Consider the following 21,414-nt stretch of genomic DNA (forward strand, 5'->3'; position numbering starts at 1 on the left):
CTATCCAAATAATTCGCGTCTCCCACGGCACGCAGCAATAGTTCAGTTTCTATGCTCGATATATCAGGCCAATTTTCCAGGAAATAAACGGTATTTCCCGTCAGCACAAAACAGCAAAAAAATAAAAAGGGGGGCAACAAAAAAAACTGTCACCAAACTTCATCCACACGGGCGACTTCCTCTCTCTCGTTCCGACAGTGAAAACCCCGGAGCGGCATAGCTTTTGTTGCGAGTCCTGAGCGTCCATGTTGCTACCAAAGGATACAAGACAGCAAGTACAGATTTAGCTTCCACGAAATATTATACGGCACCAAGCACAGCAACACATTTTGCACCAAACGGGATAAGTAGAGTTTATTACAAGTGAAACGCAAGATCGGCGCTGAACGCGCACCTCGACTCGAGACGCCAGAGCCAGAGATCTCTCTCAGATGCGCAAGTGGCTTTCGTACTCCTTCTGTACCTAGTGTGAAGCAAACTGATGGCGCAATCTCGCGGTTTATCCGAGTCTGACCCGCTCCTGATCCGGCGCCATCCACGTCCGATCCGCAGATCACAACAAGCGTCCATATTTCATCCGAACCCAGAAGTTTCTTGCGGATATCCGCGGGTATACGCTTCCATACGCGAGTGGTGCAAGGCTTTATGTAGCTGTGAGCCTCACTGGAACCTAGGACAGCATTAACGATGAACCACCACCACGAGATTCCGCCGTTTCCAGTACTGCCATGTAAATGACTTTTTTGCACGTTCGTCTTTTCCTCTAGCGTTATAATTTGTTAGACTTTTCGTGGTTAATATTTTTGCTGAATTGTTCAGCATTTAAATGTGACAGTTAAAGGAAAGTTTTCTCAACTGAACCTGCATCCACGCCCCTATAATATTCATACTGGTGAATCGGAACTCCACAGAGCTCAACTAGAGCCATGTTCCTTTGGTCCGGGTGGCTGTCATATTGAAAACCAACCAGAAAAAAATCGGAAATACGCAGAATTAAAACGGGAGCCCAAGAAACAAATATAACACCCCACCGGATACATGCAACGTGAGTCTGTGTGGCCGTAATACCTTCTACTACAAAAAAATTATTTTCTCCCGTATACCAAAAAACACCCTCGAGATTTTTTAATATGTTGTAGAGGAAGGCTCGTTCTATAGAACTGCGTTGGTTTCAGGCGCCTCTTCCGACCTCTTCATTGCGTATTGTACGCTCGATTGTAGCGAATTTTCGAAAAATCGCATACTTCCTCTTTTTTTCCTGCAATGACTACATGAATTATGTGTCTTGCGATTTTTCCTGTTGAGGTATTCCACGAGGCCTTCTCAGGGATAAATATTCATTAAAATTTAATGATCTGATTTTCCACAAAAAAATCGCGAAGTAAGAGGAAAATTGCGAAACTTCTGGCCTTTGTATACCAGCACCAATTACAGCACGACAACCGGGATTTGAACGCTGTGTAAAGCGTTGTTTCCTCTATACGCAAAAAAAAAAAACCCGCACAGTTCTAGGTGCTTTCAATGAGCCGCAGCTGCCGTTCACGCCAGGCACGGTTTTCGCCAGCGCTGCGAACTTTGCTCGTGTGTAGCACCCGCCATATTGAGATTTGGGAAGAAATGTTTCGTGGTGTGTCGTTTTGCACTATTATGGACTGCTAAAAAATTTTTCGTAAAAATTCGCGATAGTTTTGTGAGGGACGAGCAGGTCCGCTGGATCATTTCGCGTGGAATCGCCCAGATGCTTGTTTACTGCACATAATATTTTCCCACAAGTTACACAGCTGCAACAGTAAAATGGAATCTGACGTGGCTCAAGGATTTCAGAACCCTTCAAAAACATCTTGAAACTGCCCATGGTATCACTTTGAAACCACTGAACAAGCAATAAGCTAAATATTAGGCACACCTGCAGCTCAGTAGCAAAGGCACTGATAAAATGTTTGCAAACAGAACAGCTATTTTCAACATACACAGCACCAAAATAAGATACTCGTCGCTACAACGCTACAACGACGACGGGCGATGGTGATGGCATAACGATGATGACGTTGGTGTCACTTCCGCTAGATTGGCATATGTGTTAGTTAACATTTAACCTCCGCCAAGTCAATTTAAGGAACGGCCACGGAAATTAAAGATATTACAAAAATAAGTACTCAATAAGCACGACCTGAAGCAATGCCAATGGCGTCTGCCAGTCTACCCAATCACTATCCATCATCCATCCATCCAACCAGTTCGAACCTGTTTAGTTTCAACCGTTGAAACTTCAAACTTTACGGACGCGCAACGGGTAGCAGTTGGCTCTTGGCTGCACTCCACTGGTCGTTATACGAAAATCTTTCGAAGTTCTAATCTCCCGCACATTTTGTCTCGCAATTTTTGAGCATCGCGAGAACGTACCCGTGCTCTCCAGTGACAAAAACGGTTGAGCGCAGCAGAGCTCCCAGAGCACACTGTGGCGGACAGTGTTCCTTTGCTCTCTGGGTATGAAGTTCCAGAGGTGAGTTCACTCTTCATTAAAGTGTGTGCCTGCTTGTGTGCACCAAGATCGCATGTGGTAGAGGTGCGTGGCATACTATGGGAATATCATTTCGTTTATCTATTTCAGCTTCGTATCACCGATTGAAACAAGTGGGAAGTGTGGGCTGACCTGACTGCTCTAGCATTCAAAGAAGTGATTAACGTTGTATGTTCGGCAGTAGAACATTTCAGTGAGTGCCTTAGTGCAAAAAAATAAGGTATCACTAATTAGCCTCCGAGATTGACGAGTTTTCGATGACTGATGAAGTCTTTTGAGTAAACGATAGTCCATCGTTACGCTATGCAGTGCGGGCACGCCAGAACATAATTGCTCTTTCGTTCATTATCATGTCAGCCCGACTTCGGTTGTTACATTTTTCGCTGGTAGTGAAATCACACACTGAAAATTTGCTCAAGTACTTTTGTTTGCGTATGATGGTTTCATAGCAACTGTATTTTTCTTTTTATAGGTGTTTGGACTATCTTGCATCGGTAGATACCAAAATAGTGGTAAGTTACCCTACGACACATCTATTGCACATGTGTGTATTGTCATCAAGCTATTGCACATAAGCTTGACTGTAGCCCCCTGTAGTTCCCTGTGATGTAAGGGGAAGCAGTTTCTCTGACGTGTAACTATGTTGCCCTCCAATGTTCCTGGTGTTCTATGTGCTCCCTACTCTTACTCTTGAGGGAGCCTCTTTAAAAATTTTTTGTCAACAGAGGACTGAAAATACAGTTGGTGGAAGGCTGGAACTGCTTTCTATTTACATGGTTGTCGTGTGGTTAACGAAATCGAACTTTTTTTCGGATGCTGTGAAAGTCAGTAGGCAATTCAACAGTCATCAGTCACAAGACGCCTGTTTGGCAGCAAAGTCAATCCTGTTTTAGACTGAGTTTTGTACCGTAGACTTCGTGTGTGGTTTACTGTGAATAAATGTTCATCCTGAGATTCACGTTTGTTATCAATTCTATCAAATTTCTGCACGAATACATGTCAGGACGGTAGCAGGACTAGTCATGGTCTAAAGTACGTCTAAGGGTAGCTAAAGTAAGGTACAGGAAATGTATAACCCTAGACGTGTCGCCTGAATGGAGGGATAAAATTGGTCTAGCTGCATACTTCATGTATAATGCATGGTTGGGTGTCTGACCAAGTTCCAGACATCTGGTCAAAAACGTGTCTAAATCTCGGCTAGGTACATAGACACTGGATGTCTAGGGCTAGATGGCGTAACGTTAACGTAAAGGTCAGATATGCCGATTTTGAAGTGCCGCAGAACTGAGCAATACTCGCGCTGTGTGTTCATTACCGAACACTGAATATGTGTGCGAAATATCTTGCTCCAACTGTTCGTAGTTTTTTAGAAAACAGTTTTTTTAGTTCCCACGCCCGGCCATCAGACCGTCGGCAAACCCTGCGCACGGGCGCACCGACGTCACTGCTCTCGGTTTATCTGTCTTTGGCTTGGCATGGACTCTTGGCTTGGCCGCTTGGCTTCTTTCGTTTCGTCCTTTGTGCATCGTACATAAGCGAACAGCTGTTATGTTGTTGCTAAGCCGGAAACAAAGCATGTGAATATTTTTTTTTGGCACGGCGTCGTTTGCAAAGTGCACTTCCTTGTTCTGACATTGCCTTTTATGGGCTGGAGCGATACGATACGTGATATGCCATGATATGCCACGGCGAAGTTGTCGAAGATGCGACGGTGCTACGCTGTTAGAACAATTCATCGGAGCATTCAAGTGTTACCTATTATAAGCTGCCAAAAGACCAAGCAGTGCGAAGCTCTTGGCTGACAGTGGTGCCTGCTAATTTCCACTGCAAGGATTTCGTCCACGAATGTTATCACAGGTTACGCGCGACTCCAGAGGCAATTTGGAATCTCGGCACGAAATCGTCTGATGAAAATCTGAGGTGCCCGACGCACAACATTTTGAACGTGCCACGGAGGATCAAGGCAAAAAACGAGAGCAAAAAATGTAAGTCGAGGTTCAGATATAAAAAATAGCAATCCATTGTGCAGCTGTCCTACTGCGCTTACTCTGATATAACCACGATTAACAACACAATAGTACTATTGATACTCTAACTTCTGAATTACCACAGGTGCACGCTGAAGGCGGAAATGAAGCATGATCTGGCTTGCATCTGGTCATGAAGAAATTGCTGACACGTTAGTTGCAGTCCACCTCCACCAACAGGTATGACAATGTGATGTTATAATTTGAGTATTCATCTATGTTCAGCTTTTCATGTGCACTCGCATGCAGACATCTTGACACCACTTTTAAATCTGCCCTCAAAGTTACAACCTGTGCTTTCAGGGTGGAAAAAAAAGGTCGCCATTCCGATTAGCTGCTATCTCCCAGTTCAAGCAGTTTTGCTGTCTGGACACTGGTTCCTGTGCATGGGGTGTTACAAGCTTCACTGTCTGATATAGAAGCTACGTTACATTAGTTCAGTTAATTTGTCTTTTGCACATTTTTGTTACTGTTAGCTGGATTACTGTTGGACATACAATCCTTTGACACACCGAAGCTGCTGTTGTTGAAGCTGATAACGTTTTAGAATTTTCAGTGTCATCAACGTCCATTGAGGAAGGTGCCTTTACTATCTGTGAATCTTTAATTGAAGAATAGCCCAGAATGCATGTTAACATTGTCTACTCTTATTAATTCACTGTCTGTGTTCTGAGAGCTAAGAAAAATGGAAACTATTTATTTGTCACAACTTCACACTGGATGTGGTACTGGCTTGACATGTAAGCTAAAATACCTGGATTCTACAATAATTGTGTTCAACTTGGTGCATTACCGTGGGCAATGCCACATTCACTACATTTTTAGTGGGTCCGGTGCACAAATACTGTGTGCATACTGCATACATACATACTGCTCGATAGGCAGAAATACCTGAGCAGTGCTGTATAGTCTTTTTACTCAAAGTCCATACTCTTACTGCAAAGTCACAGTACGTAGAACAGCAATGTGCAGGTATGCTGCGAAAGAGATTCACAACAGAAAGAAGACTGTTGAGAGCATCTAAATTTTAATGAGACGAGACTTTCGTGCACAAGGCTGCTCTTGTTAATGTCTAACATGAAGTTACAAAATCCCAGAACATATAAAACATGTTGTAATGTTAAGAGCGAGGGTTGCTACAGACATAAAAATAATTATACAATGATATATAATAAAATAAAAAGGGGGTACAACTCCCCCCTCAACTCAACTCGACAACTCATAACTCTACTTATTCTCTACCTTACAACATGTCATATATTCTGGAATTTTGTGACTTGATGTTAGACCTCAAGAAGTACAGCCTTTTGTGCAAAAGTCTTCTTTCTGTTGTGCACAATCATTATACAGTAAATACGACTATTCATTTATTGTCATTAAATGCTTTTTCTTTTTTTTTTTCTGCAGTGATGAGCATCCATAAGGACACATGCCAGAAAGGGAGTCTCTTTGGGGTGACAAACCCTCATCACCTCATGAGGATACAATGGTTGACGAATCGTCCTCAAGTACATCGAAACTTCAACAAATAATTCATGAAAAAGCCAGTCAGTGCTAGCACCAGGAATTGAATGTGGACCGTCCTGCTACCAGTCAGAGATGTTACATTTCAGGCGCTCATTGACTTTTGGTGAATTACTTGTTGACTTTGTCCCAAGGTGGAGCTCTCCACAGCTCATTTGACTATTTGTTAATGTTGTGGCGTGCGTTGCGTTTTTCTCTTTGTATGTTCCAGACTCAGAACGGTTAATTTCGATCAGGTCAGGTACGTTTCATTTAGACATGGGAAACATAAAGTGGTGTTTCTCAACACAACTTAGCAGTGGCCTTCATGCATTACTGCTACGGATATTAAGCGTGAATGGAAAGCTGCACGTTATGCATGATGTAAAACCCCAAGACTAGGGAACACGAAGCGACAGACACAAACACGTCCGTTTGTGTTCCCTAGTCAAGCCATGTTATATTAATTTGGAACGTGTTCTTAGTAGCCAGAGCAGCTGATACACAGTGAGGACATAGCCCGTGTGTGTTTGTCTTTTCCACCGCAGCCCTTGGGTTTTCTCCCTGATGGCTACACATGTCAGGGATAGGTTTCAGAACCGGTAGTTCCCGCCAAGTGTGAATTGCTTTTCAGGGGATCATCACGCTGGCAGATGAAACATATGGTTTAAATTATTTGCAGGACAGGAATTGCGTAGCTTCACACAAATACTACTACTACGACGTAAGAGTGGTTTCAAATCTAGCTTTTTTGTGTTCCTAACATTATCGCACGAGATGTAGTATCCACTATGATCCTTTATATGGGGGGTATGTACAGTGCAGTCAACAGATGCTATTTACAAATCTGTGTTTTCTACTGTGTTGAAATGGGGTAGTTTGTATCTGAGAGCCATAGTGAAACACAGGCAGCCAAGGACAGACTTTTGATGCCCTCGAGAAACTTGGCAACACATTGCAGGGACTCTGGATGCTGCCTAAATTTCCGGAACACACAGCTCAAGGCAGCAGTTAAATAACAAGTGGTTAGAGAAATCCAAGACAGTTGCATGTGTAAGCAGTCCGCTGTTGGATTTGCTTCTGTCCGAGATACGTTATCTCAAAGGGAACGCACGGGCACACCCAGAATGATACTAGGGCTGCCTGTGAAATAGAATGAGGAGAGGGGAAGATATATAACCCTTTTTTCTTGTCTGTTATTCTATTGGTTATATTGTCATTTGCTTAGCAGCATATATGTGTATATTCCAGAGTCTGCTAATAAATATATCAGTTTAGAGCTAGCAGTCGCATTGCAGATGTCTCATCCTGTCCTTGGCTGCTAGTGTTTCACTATGGCCATGCTTGCTATTGCAAGAACAGAAAACAAAAAAGGACAATCGAAAAACACGAAAAGAGCGACCTAAAAAGCTGCCTGTTCTAGTGCTTACATGGAGGCAATGCAACGAGGTAACATGTTCCATTCATGAACTGTGCATACACTCTAAACCAGGTAACGCATATGTAACGGTTAAGTACCGTTTGGCCAAGAGGTACATTTTTTTTTAAATGTACCTCTTAAATTTAAGAGGTACACGCGCCCTCACATGCGGTACATGTAACGGATAGCGCGCAGCGATTTAGGCCTACCCGTCGGGGTGGTTCCCCTCCTCTACGATATATTAAAAGCCCCAGGAAGCTACGCTGTACGATAAATATCACAAACAAATACCTTTATTCGAAAATTACATCCATTTCAGGGGTGATGCTTGTCCATCGCGAGCGTGCATTGTCATGATGCACAAACGTCGCACACACTGGGCACAACGTATATGGATGAACGCTGACCACTGCATCTCTTCTTCGCCGTTGCAGCTGCTCTGTGGTCACGCTTCTTTATCTCTTCCACACCTTTGGATTGCTGTTCTTTCCCAACTCCGTTTCTTCCGCAAAACGTAACACCAACCACAGAAGATGACTGACTCACCCATTTACGACATCGGCTGGACGTAACCTAGAAGAAAATACAATCTAAAAAAATCCAACAATTGAAATAGCTTGCCTGAAAAACGTGCCTACTTGCTTGTGTAATCCAGGTGTAAAGTGCAATCTAGGCTTCTCTAATTCACGCATCAACGTTCGTGCATGAAGCGCAAAGTTCGTTGTCTCCGTCCCTCAGTCGTTGGGTCCAGCCTGCCGGTGATCAGGACCACTGGGAATCAGAGCGAAGATGAACGAAAATGTGTCGTGCTGACGAAGAATTACTTCATAGATATAATACGCACCTTACATGACTCCAATCTTGAAAGCGTCGAACGAGTTTCTTCAAAGACCGAGCACACTCGTCCTCGGTCCCCGACGTTTCAAAACAAACTGATTTGCCAGCGGTTGCAAGAAACGCAATCTTCCCAAACGTGCGATCCCTCATGGTCACAGGTTCTAGTTATTGCACTTCTTTGATAGAATGATAGTGCTGATTCATTACCGCAGTTCTGCATAAGGGAATTTATTGACTGGTATTCGGAATCACGCGAAATATTTTTGCAGCGCATGGAGATCGTGAGAAGGCGTTCGTACTCATGCGCCGGAAACACGCGGTAACACATGAGGTACAGCTGCTACAGATCGCGCTTAAAAAGTACCTATCCGGTACGGATGGGTCTCGCAGTCCTTGTACCTTTTGAATTTCGCAGTGGTCGCGAACTGTACCTGCTGGTTGAGGACTGTACCTTATGTGTACCGCTTGGCCCAGGTGCGAGTCCTCTGTCATGCGGTACATATCGGGTGCCTGATTTAGAGTGTAGTAGTACATATCACAACGTCAACCGATTATTCAGATTTTTCTTGAAGTACTTTGCTTTTTTTTAGCTTTGTTTGCACAGTCTATTATTGGAGCTTTATGTGATTCCCCTCTTGAGATACTTTAAGATTGCTGATGCTGCGCAGTTTGTTAATTTTGAAACTGTACTGTGCTGAGGTACAAAAACAGAATTGTCATATCTGCATTTGAGCACATAGGAATAATTTGTAAGCACTTTCCTTGTTGACATTAATACTTGCACCAGGTCACAACATTGTTGATTTATGGAAAATGTAAATAAATATATTTATTTGCTTGCCAAACAATGCGCAAATGTCTTCTTTTCTAGTGAGATATTCCCTGTTCACCAGACATAAATGCGGAAAAGTTAAAGGGGCAATACGATGGTAGAGTCTAGCGTTGCTTTTTGCCACTTCACATATATTCACTGTTATTCGTGTGCACATGTAGGAATAGGAAGGTAGAGCATGCGCATAAAACATTTCGTATGCAGCCACACATATGGTTCAGAAGATTAATTAGATGATGTCCAAGCATATATAAGTGTGCTTCATGCGCAATGGGTATGCTAACGGATTGCTTCCATGAATCCTTTTTATTTTTGTTTATAAATTATTTTTATAAATGTTATTTTTTATTTTATATAAATTTCATATTACATATTGTATACTTATATTTTTATAAATTCAAAACTCAAGTTACACGGCCCCTGTAAGAGGCCATCGTGAATGCTGTAGACAAGGTTGCAACTTACATATTGCTTATCATGTCCTACATACAAAGTGATTTGTACAATAATTCCTGAGCACGGAATAAATTCCGAGGCTGGTCAGTGATGTCACCCAGGACGACAAGTCACATAATTGCCTCTAACACTTTTACACCCCATGGGCTGAGTTGTGAATTGAAAGAGCACTCTACAGAAGGATAAGGTGCACCTGATTTCTAGGATATATGCTATGCCCTAACTCTTCAGACACCACATTTCTAAAAACACCATTTCTAAGTGGCAATATGTGCTCTGGTACTTCTTTTGCGTCTGCATAGTGTGCAACCACTGGCTACTGGAGCTTTCGTGTGCATGTTTTTGTGCGACGGTGCTCATTACAAACAATATCCAGATGTTAGACATAAAATGCAGTAGTTTGTAGCGTGCCACACAACGCAGCGTGGGGGTGTGATTCAAAGAAAGCTTCTGGAAAATGCACAGAATCCCACAAAATGTTTAAAATGTTATTTGTATTTCGTTTTACGTCTCTCGTCGTTACATACCATCGTCGACGCTGTTGCACATTGATAAATCGTACGTAAAACTTGTCCCATAGCAGTATGCGGTTTCTCAAATACATAGCACAATTTTTTCCTGCGGGAATAAAACGCTGTCGGCATTTTCTTGCTAACACGGCTGTCGAAACGTCAGTCTCTACAATGGGCAAGTGCTGTAAAGGGGCTAACGCAGACGCGACTTGATACAAATTGTACGTGCTCACAAAACACAAACGACGAATTCCAGTCACAACATCGCACAGAGGTTGGTTCGCGAATGAGTTCGCAGCTACCGCACTGTTTACTTATCGCGGAACGGTGGAACCCGGCTGTCCGCCATCTTCAAGCACAGATACGTGAAGCCGCGAGAAGCCGTAGCTGAAATCCACTGACAAGTACGAAGGCGCGTACACGTCACAATGCCAGTTCGGGCGCATCTACGTCATAAAAATGGCTGCGCCCATGTGTGTTTCGGAATGAATTATCTATTTTTTTGACACGGTACTGTACCGAACTGAGAGAATGAAGGTGCATTTTGGGGAGAGCTGGATGTGGGCTTTCAGAATATCACAACCGTTTCGACTATTTGGGATATCGGCATAGCTGACCTTTAAACGTGATATTTGACGTCTTGTGGACGGATAATTGACATTTGGTCTAGGGCCTAGACATTCTATAGACATTCCTTTTTTCTCTGTTTAGACGCCACTGAGACGTCTACTAGACCAGCATGTGCTGCCTGGGGTGTGTTCGATGTTGGAGGACTGCCTGGTGCATCGGATGGGTTGTGTGTCCGTGCAACGTGTGCTCCATATATGTGTGTTGGGATTAGTCAACCGTGCATGCTTTCCATTTGGCAAGCGACGATGCACTAGATACAATTTAAAGGTATGTGCACGCCAGTAAAATTTAGTGTTTCAAGTTCGATGTTCCTTGTGCATTTTCTTCCTTTTTTTCGTGTGTCTTCCGAAACCTGGAGGTAATTTTTTGTTAGGGAACTCGAGAGGCACAATGTGTGACGCGTATTAGGGGTACGAGTAACCCTTCAATACGTCCGGGACACTGTGGCTCCTAGCGTCAGCAGGGATGTCGTACCAGCTGTTTCAGGGGGCAGAGAGCACCTGCAGCTTTCGCATGCACCGCGGGCCTCTTGAAGTCATCTGGCACATTTGTTAAAAAAAATGCGCCAGTTGATCAAACAGCACCTATCCGTCACTGGGGTTAGGGTGTAGCCACACATTTTGCAGTTTTTTGCATGGCAAATCGTTGTCTAGGAGTGTCTGTGTGCATGTGCGACGATGTTTCCCTAAAACGCAATCTTATTACGGTACACATCGGTATTACTGCCCGCGGCTTAAAGGAAATGAAGATACCTGTGCGGATGTTGTCCATCAGAAAGTAAATGCAGTTTTTCACTTTAGTGAGTACGTTATTTGCAATAACGCAATTCGGAAGTATGTCAAGACTTGTGTTCACTGTACAAGTTTCCTGCATTTATCAGCACCAAGATCGCCAAGGGAAACCACTGCTTATGCAGAACAATTCGGCAGTATGACACACGCCGGAAAGTCCAGGCAAGTTACAGTTTCACGGTTCTGCGGTTCGAACGTAGGAACACGCACAAACAGACATTACACAACACAGCCTCGACAGCTATATTTAAACTCTCCCATTACACCAACCGTGGCAGCCCTGTGGGGGTATGGCGATGTGCCATGTCGGTAAAAGATATCGGCGACAATGCTCACAATATGGCAGGTGTACACCAGAGCTTGGACCAACGTCATCAACTTAGTTGGTGACGTACGGCACTGGATTTGACAGAAATTCATAGTTGGGTACAATCAAATTTGACAGGCGGAACAAGGCGCTGTCTACAATGTCAACACAATATATTGTATCCTGTATTTCATTGTATGCTCTCGTCCCCAGCCCTCCGCAAAACAAATGAAGAAAGCACATCAGGCGGTGAACTATTTTGCGACGCAGGTGCCAGACGCCTTGGCTGCACTGTCGCTGGCGTGCCTGTGTCGACAAATCATAGATGATTTATTTTCAAAATTAGCATCTAAAGCCTTGATATTGAAAAGTTGGTTTTTGACGGCTTTATTTTTTACCCTGCGTATATACTTGATTTATTTCCAGGAGTTTATTCACGAATTTTATTTTGCGAAGTGTAAATCAGAGTGATCCTGGAGACAATTTATTTCCCCTCTCACAACTAAGGAACCGCGTCACGTAAAACTGCAAAATACATTTATTTTTCTTCATTCAGCAATGCCTTAAAGGTCAGCTCCGGAGGTACCTTGACTTCTTGAAACTGTAACAATATTCTGGAAGCCCATATCGAACTGTGTCTGAAAGCACCCTTCATTTCCACAAAACAGCCCCATATTTTAAATAATCGTAAATTAACCATTTCGAAACAGACATGGGGGCCGCCATTTTTATGACGGCAGCTGTTCACGCGGTCCATATCGCCGACGTAAGTGATATCAGTGTTCTTCAAGACTTCCCTCCCTCTCTACGGAGCATACGGGAATGTAAACAGGCGATGGTGGCAGGGAGCGTCTGCTCGATCGACGTAGGCTTCTTGATCGCATCGTTTTTTTTAATATTTGGGATGATCTGCCAATGCTAAAACACGCTGCTGATACCACTTGTGCAGTTAGGATTCGTGCAATTATGCTGTCGCGTTCCGGCCAGCGGCAGACTGGTTAAGAACGCAATGAACGTCACGTATATTGTCAACGGAACTGTGCTACGCCTACATACGAAAGATATTTTTATTCGCACTGTAGGTGTCTTTGATAAAGTAAGTCACTTCGTCGCTTAATTGAAGACTTCACTCTCTTATAGTTACGGCTCACCACTGCTGCATCACTTGCGCATATCTTTCTCACTCTCGAATACCTGGCGTTTGACGTTACAGGAGCAGTAATCGCATTTCTTGGCATTATAACCGGGTGAACGAGTTGTGTTTGGCAACGCCATGTTATCGTATACACACTGGAGGTACTACGTACGTAAGAATTCGGCTTGAATGACAACCTTAGTGTAGATTCGCGATGAACGTATTTGCCGAAATTTTACACTGTCGAGAGAGCAAGCACCAGATACAAGAACAAGATACTTACATGAGGGCATACGTGGCTTATGAGAGCTGAACAGAAAAAGAAAGGAAGGAGAAAATAAACGAATACAAAAATACACTGCACAGTACAAGGACACCATGCAAGTGTAATTATCAGGGATATCTTGCGCCTTATTTCGGCTGGTTTACTAGTGCAGTGCAGCCATGAGCCATCACATTGATCAACCACAAAAAAAAGAAAGAAAGAAAAAAAAAGAGAAAAGAAATGAAGATGAGTTGCTTCCATATGCGAAAGACACCAGTATTACATCTGGATCTGCATGCTGGTTTCAGGAGCCGATTTACTTTTTGAATCAATGCACATCTCCACACATTCCACATATACTGTAATTTTACACGTAACACTGAATAGACCATAATTTTATTGAATACACAGAGATCATAAAACTATCTGACTCCCCCCATAATCCCTCGCAACAGGTAAACAAGCACACTGCAAGATGGACAGAACACAGGTGTCAGTTCAGGTGTTCTGTGGTAGGTCTTAGGTGCAGAATCAAGTCATTCCCCACAAACCAGTGAAAGGGGTTGCAACACCACCATCCCACATGAACATAAAAGCTTCTTCGTACCAATGTGTGTTTTACCAACCAAGGTTGGAATAGAGCGTAGAAAATTGGCACCTTGAATAGCAAAACTCAAGCAGCTCTGACGTCACAGACCTCAGGGCTATCAGTGGAATTGGCTGTATCTCTGAGGTCCTTGATATTCGTGCGTTAGTCAGGCATCTGTTCGAGAGCTTTTATCTCGCGAAGTATGACACATGACAAAAAAAAAAAACAGATTGATCAGCATTATGGAGCGCAATGCATGATGCACCCATGATGTAACAAACCACGTCTATGAAAGCGTCCAAACCCCTTTCATTTTTCCCTGGCACTTCATGTAGTAAAATGGCTAAGGAACATGCAGTACCATTTACCGTGTGCTCCAAAATCTTGTGTTTGTTTCCCCATCCCCTACGCTTCTACAGAAGCCACCGATTAATGGCGAATGAAATGCCAAAAACTAAAAATCCTAGGTATGTGACTGTTTGTACATGTTCGCTGAAGCCCTTCTGCTGTCGACTTGCATTTAGTGCCTTGCAGAGTTGTTAGCGTTTACTCATTCACTGTAACTCTTGCGGTGAGCCCCCCTTGTGTAGTCTCTTCCTTCTGTTCGGGGGCTCATGAACAGCTATCGTCCACAGAGATCGAGCAGAGCACCAGAAAGCCCCTGGACATACCCTGACATGAAAATTAGCATTATTAGAATTCCTAAAACAGATAGAGTAGTCTTGTGCTGTAAAGAAGCAATGCAATTCTCTGTTTCAGTAGTTTTCTCACACACATTCCTTATGTGTAGATACAATATGTGGCACACAGATAAGATGGAAGTGATGCATGACCTACTTACCATGACATACTTAGATACATGACCGAGTAACAGCACTGAGACAAGGAAACTTTTAGTGCACACAATGGCGGGATGTCCTTCAGAAGGGGAAGTAAACCCACTACAGTAGTAAACCCCTACAACACTTCGAATGTTCCAGTTCCTGTAAGTGAGGAATGAAGGACGGTTGCTTAGTAATCGCTGCTAGCTTGAAATACTGTAAATCACCTTTGTGGGGCCAAAGCAGCTTCCCAATGTCTTGATGTGCACATCTTGCATGGTGACTTTGATGCTCATGAATATGTGAAGCAACGTTATGATCCAAATATCCATGACATGCCAGAGTATCACGAGCCATTTTACCGGAAACAGGTTGCCATTATCATTGCTTGTCCATGTGCGCACACATGTACATGTTCACGATACTGTGGCACCATTATTGTAGCACCAGACGTTGCTTCACCAGTGCTGCTGTATGTACCTCTTTCCTGGGGCCTGAGAAAGGAGAAGCAGAAATTATAATTATACGTGTTAAGGCTAATATTGTTAGGAAAAGTGCAAAAAAGCATCTACATATTTAAGAGCTACAAAATGTGATCAACAATGTTGACAGCATAGCTTGCCCCCAGCTATACCCCTTCTAATAGGAAATATGTTGTCAACCAATGGACAGCATACATATGTGTTATGACGGTGTGCTACAAAGCAAATGTGGCCCTCTTGCAATGTGCCATGTGTCAAAACGATGATTCACAGGTAGATGAGCCTTTCTCATGACTTCACCTATTTCTGCTAATCTGTGACGAGCATGCTGATCGTCATCCCTTGCTGGTCAAGGTACTCAGTTGCTGGAGTCAACTTCATTAGTATAGAAGGACAGAATGGAATTTCTGGCACATAATAACTGTACATTACAACTTGAATACACAGCACTCACAGACACAGCCCGGCTTTTAAAGAGGAACAGCAATATGCTACCATGTATGCAGGATATGGTGTGGTTCCATGGTTGGGAAAAGGCTGAATGTGATCACACAGAAGTCCAGACAGACACAGAGTGTCCCAAAACAGGAACTCCTAAGCTGTTGCTGATTTCAGCTGCTGTGACTGTTTTGTCTTCCCTGTGCCCAAGCTCAGACTTCTCCAAACTCATGTAATTTCTCAACCAGCTTCTCTGAGAAACTGCGTAGTTTTACATACAACCGCGGATTATAGGGTTTAGCAGTCCCATATTTGTCGTTCACATGTTTACATTGTGTGCAAGCCATAGTGCAAGTTCGTGTGGACACCCGCAACTTCGGTCCTTTGTTGCTATCCTCTCCTCTTTGTTGTCGTCGAACGAGGCGGGTGCCGCATCGCTTTCCAGCGACTTTTACAGTCCAAATCGGCCGTCAGGTGAACGACCTCGTAACATTCTGATGCAAAATGCTTCGAGCACACACGACAGTTGCCTTGATAAGTTCAGAGCACTCAACCACTGGTTTTCGTACCACTCAATCACGCACAATATCAACTGGGAACCTGGCACGAAACATCTTTCTTAGTAGCGTACGTACCTGCTCGTACTGCGAGAAGCACGGCATTCTCACAATTCACTCACGCTGCATCTCTCACAAAGTGACAACTTAGATGAGGTTGTGTGTACTGACTAGCCGGAGTAAAAAGATGATCAAATTAAGACGCGGAGAAAGTTGCCCATACGTACACGACTCTCGATTTCGCTTTCAGCCTGACGAGTGACGAGTGACGAGTTGTGATTGCTGGCGATTGCGAAACTGCGAGCCAGCAAACAAGCCAAGAGGAGCCAAAGCGAAAGCTGAGCGTGACGTCAGCTGTTCAAGCGGACGATCGGACAGCAAACCAAAAAACAGATTTCGCAGTAAATACAGGGTATTCGCCGAAACTATTTTGGAAGTACATTCAGTAGGCATCAACCTTTGTGCCTGCGAGTTTTTGTTGTAATCTGTGGCAGTGAGTTTCCTCCGGAGCTGACCTTTAAACTTCCTTTCGTTCTTTCTTTCCAACTTTCTTTCCAGATATGGAATATCACGGCTTTTTCGATTTGAGATGGAACCAACATAAGTGGACAATAATTGCATTTTCGTGCCGCCAGGTGCACTATCTTTGCGGAGTTCTTAGAACCTCAATCACGATATCAAAGCATGCAGCTGGTCTGTTCGTTTCACGGAAGAAGGAAATGTTGGACAAAGGCTGACCTCAACATCTGACGCTCACGTTCCAACATCTATGAAACTAGTTGTAACGTTGGTGAAGCACTACGAAAATAATGATATTTCCGAATTGTCGCGGTGCAAGTTGTTATGAGAAAGCCTAATGGACCAAAGTAATTTCACGTTTAGCTATTGCTTAATTGGCGTATTCAATTTGTCTACTGTTGTGTCGCGAACTAACGTCATGATCGAGTACCATTTGTTAGGTCAATCAAATTCCAATGTAAAGCGCTTACGGTAGACGGTGCACAATACAAATTCCGGAATCCCGTCCTGGAGATCACTGAGAATGAAGCGCTGCGTGGCATGCCGTGTGGCGATTTGCGGCTTTGTTGTCCACCGTAGGCCCTGAACATACTTCATCCCACATTTGATAGCCAACAGATTTGCAAACACACGTTCCTTATGCGCGTGAACTATTTCTGGCCCATTAAGTGAGTTACAAACAAAACAAACAAATAATAACATTATTTGGGACTCAGTGTTAGTCAGTGTGTGCTAACATGCTTATTAATGCGCTTTGCACACTTACTTGGTGGCAGTAAACGGGCGATTGTTTGCAGCGCTTGACACGTTTAGAGCGCAGTTACAAGAGTCGTTCATGGCTGACCGAGACTTTTTCTCAAGAAGAATGAGTGGGTACATGTAATTTGTAAAACTTTCGAAGGAGGAAGTGCGATCTTCCTCTGGTAGGCGGCACGTGCAGCACGTGCAGGATTGGCACCCATCATAGCGGCGACCAGTGCGTCTGTAGCTGTGGAATACCGCTGCAATATGAAGTTCCTTGTGAACGACCACGTCAAACCGACTCGAAAAGCAAGGTGCGTTCCCTCACGAGATGGCTGCATTTCTTCGATGCCGAAGATCTATATACCTCGTTTTCGATCTGGTCTCATTCCAACATGCTCGTGCTCATCGGCGGACCGTCATATCGGTTTTCCTGGACATCAAGCACGCATATGGTACCTTCCCGCACATTTATCGCCTAGACGCCTTGCGCTGTTTTAAGGTTACGGTCGACTCTTCAGCTGATTCCAAGACTTCCTTACGGACCGAACTGTAGCTGAGCGTACATCCCAACGCCAAAACCCTACGCATATGTTCATCAAGGAGTCCTCCAAGGAAGCATTCGCGAGTGACCATTTCTCCGAGTTTTAAGTAAATTTCATTCGAAAAATATGCGTAATTTTGAATCACTAGCGTCGTCGAAAACGTTCCGGCAACACGCCTGCAACGTTTCCCCGACGCCGTTCCCGAAACCGAACGCGATTCTGTGTCCGACGCGTTAACGCGGCACCCACGCGAGCGTGTTGCTTTCTTCCGGGAACGGGTTCGTCGACGCGAGTAACCATTTCTTTGGGGTTTAAGTCAATTTCATTCGTAAAATATTCGTAATTTTTAATATCCACGACATAGAGAATCCGCATTACGTTAGAGTATATATACAAAATATCATTCCCTTCGATTAAATTATCTGTCATCATGAAGGAGTTCTTGTCAAAGTGAGCGACCTAAAGCTTGTGTATTGTGAAATTACGCTTTCTACAACTCAGACTATAAATTGCAGCACCCGTTCAAATTTTAATTAAACACTTACTGATGTGTGGTAGTCTCCACTGCTCCTGGAAGTGATCCGATAAGTTTTAGCATTTAATGCACAATCAAATATCTTGTACATGCTGTGTGTCTATATGATCAGCTTTTTAATCTATATCTTTCAAAAAATGTAATAAATAATGCACAGTTTTGACTTTGAAAATTTAAACAAAAAAAATGATCTTTGGTGTAGAGTTTGCGTTTTGCCTCATTATGAGCTAAAAACCGCTAAAATAAAGTATGCCTTTTCCATTTGTAGTGTCCCGTATGCTATGACGTTATGAATAGGATTTCAGTATGGCTAAGGGAAACTTCAAGTAGATTTTGTGAATTGGACCTATGTTTATGTGTGATCTGTGCTGTGTGCTTGATTAAGTTTGCACAATGAATATTTGCTTATTATAATTAAGATTACATATCTTCCACTGTACAGGGTGTTCGAAATTAAGCTTTCACTAGCACTTTATAAATAGGCGAACAAAAGAAAACTGGTGCTATTTTTTCTGTTCCTTGAGTAAGAAACAGGTGCTACATAATTAGCAGCACCCGTGTCTTACACAAGCAGCGTAAAGTTATCATCCGGTTTCCTGTCATCGCTGTGTTTGCATAGCGCTCGTGAAAGCTTAATTTTGAACACCCTGTATATTGGTTAAACATTTTTGATGAGGGTTGTGTGATTCGATTCTCCCAAAATCTGACGGCGTTTGTGTGCCGCGTGTTACGATGATTATAAATGTAGACTCCGCCCGCGCGTCATGCTTGCAAAATCCTTCATTTGCATCGCGTCATTTGATAATACATTTCTTTCAACAAATATTGTCCAACTGTCCTTCACGTCCTCCCATGACCTATGGTAGCGAGTACAAAGTTCGTCCATCTCTTCGCCGAAACTTCCTTGTTCGTTCTGTTTTCTAGTGTGCTTGTTGAGTTAATTAAATCATATCTGTGCTCATTTTATTTATTAAAAATTTATTATGTTATCAGGTTTAGAATATTAGTAATATCCCGCTGTGAGAATTATAGAAAATGATTTACAAAAATATGCGATGTGCAAGGAAAAACGCATGCTTCCATTGCCTCTGCTGTGTATGAAGGCCGTACTAAAGACCGTCCCTCTCTATCTTGACGTGGGTGTGGGGGAGTTTATGGCCTTCAACTACACTGTGTACCAAGACCACGGGAGAATTCCCCTACTGCCTGCGGGCGTAACTGTTGTGTCCGCTCAGCCAGACATCCCATTCCTATCGTTCGGAATCCTTTATCGTTCGGAATCCTTTATTGATAGCGATCCCCATGGTGCTTCCTACACTCGCGCGCTATCGTCTCTGCGTGACACCACATTTCCCCCTCGCGACAAAAACAACGATAACACACACAATAAACCCATTCAACAAAAAACCAAACGTTGAGGTCGCTTCCTCGTTCTTGGGCTACGTCTAAGCTGCACTTCCTGAGGAGGAACGTCCACCTTGTCCGTCTTCGTTTGCTGAGTCGTTCCGCTCGTGGTGGCAGAGTTTTGAGCAGGTTCGTCGTCAGCTTGCCTGGACTGTGCTGTGGCGGCCCCGGATCCACATCCGTTGTCATCCGGCCAACTAGGGTCTGGAGAAGTCTGATGAGGGGTTTCATCCGAAGGTACGTTCCAGTACATAGCCACTGGTGTTCCATCCGACCCGGTAATGGGCCTTCGCAGTAGTTTTGGCAACGCTTCTTTCGGAACCTTAGAAAGCTTGCTGCTGTTCCAAATTCTGTTATCGTCTAGAAGGAACGAATTGTTGCTCCGTTTTTCGATGATCTTCCTGGGTTCGGAGTACTGTAGTTGACCTTTATAGATGTGTCCAGGAAGCTTGACACGCACAAAGTCGCCTGGTTCGAAGTGTTGTCGCTTTGCGCTTCTTTTTTGATCAACGTAAGCTTTAAGACGGGCTTGTTTCTTCTCAATTCTTTCTCGGAGGCAATTCATTTCCGATGCTGGCTCGGTCAAAAATTTTCGTGTTGGAAAACCGATGGTGTTTAGTCGTGTTCGAATGTCTCTTCCATGTAACAGAAAAGCTGGAGCTAGTCCCGTTGACGCGTGAGGTGTAGCACGATACACCCCGATGTATTCCTGTACGGCCTCTTTGATTGGACGGCTCTCTAACTGCGCCACTTGGACGAAACATTTTAGTACCTTGTTGAACCTCTCGATCATGCCATTTCCTTGTGGATGGTAGACTGAGGAGCGTATGTGGCGAATTCCTCGTTCTTCGAGAAAAGCACGAAACTCGTGGGAAATGAATTGGCAGCCGTTATCAGTCACAATTTCAACGGGGTGGCCTTCCCTGCTGAAGATTTGGCGCAGAAACCCGATAACAGTTGCAGTTGTGACTGTATTCGAAAAGCACAGTTCGGGCCACCGACTATGGTAGTCTATCAAGGTGATCATGTACCGGCAGTTCTGTGGGGCCTTTTCAAAAGGACCAACAACGTCCATGCTGACTTTTTCCCAAGGTCCCTCTGGAATTTTCACAGGAGTGAGTGGACCAGGTGCAGTCTTCGCGGACTTGTCCGCTGTTTGGCATATGTCGCAGCCCAGGATAGCAGTTTCAACGTTGCTGTCCATCGCAGGCCACCAGTACAGTTGACGCAAGCGCTGCTTTGTACGCACTATGCCCGGATGTGCCTCATGCGCCAGGCCAATTACCCTTGACACTAACGCAGGTGGCACAACAATCCTATCCCCGCGCAGCAGCAGTCCATCAACTTCTGACAGCTCCGTGCGAACCTTAAAGGGACTCTGACCAGAAGTTCGACAAATCTTTCGTTTGCATCTATTACGAAGGTATAATATGCCTCCAAGCCACACGCGAAATATTTTGGCTGTGCGCGGCGGCAAAGTTTGCCAAACGGCGAGCTGAAAACCGGCTTCGCTTTTCCTCCTCAACTCGCGCAATCGGGGCCGAAAT

At 43.9% G+C, this 21,414-nt stretch overlaps 1 protein-coding gene across 1 annotated transcript; it reads right to left on the bottom strand.

Moving 5' to 3' along the window:
- Positions 1-19,859: 19,859 nt before the first annotated feature.
- LOC135392331 (uncharacterized protein K02A2.6-like) lies at positions 19,860-21,071 on the bottom strand. Its single transcript, XM_064623046.1, has one exon. The coding sequence runs from the start codon at positions 21,069-21,071 to the stop codon at positions 19,860-19,862; it is 1,212 nt and encodes a 403-aa protein (XP_064479116.1).
- Between the last annotated feature and the right edge of the window lie 343 nt (positions 21,072-21,414).

This window comes from Ornithodoros turicata, chromosome 4 (genome assembly GCF_037126465.1).
Source record: "Ornithodoros turicata isolate Travis chromosome 4, ASM3712646v1, whole genome shotgun sequence".
NCBI classification, from domain to species: Eukaryota; Metazoa; Arthropoda; class Arachnida; order Ixodida; family Argasidae; genus Ornithodoros; species Ornithodoros turicata.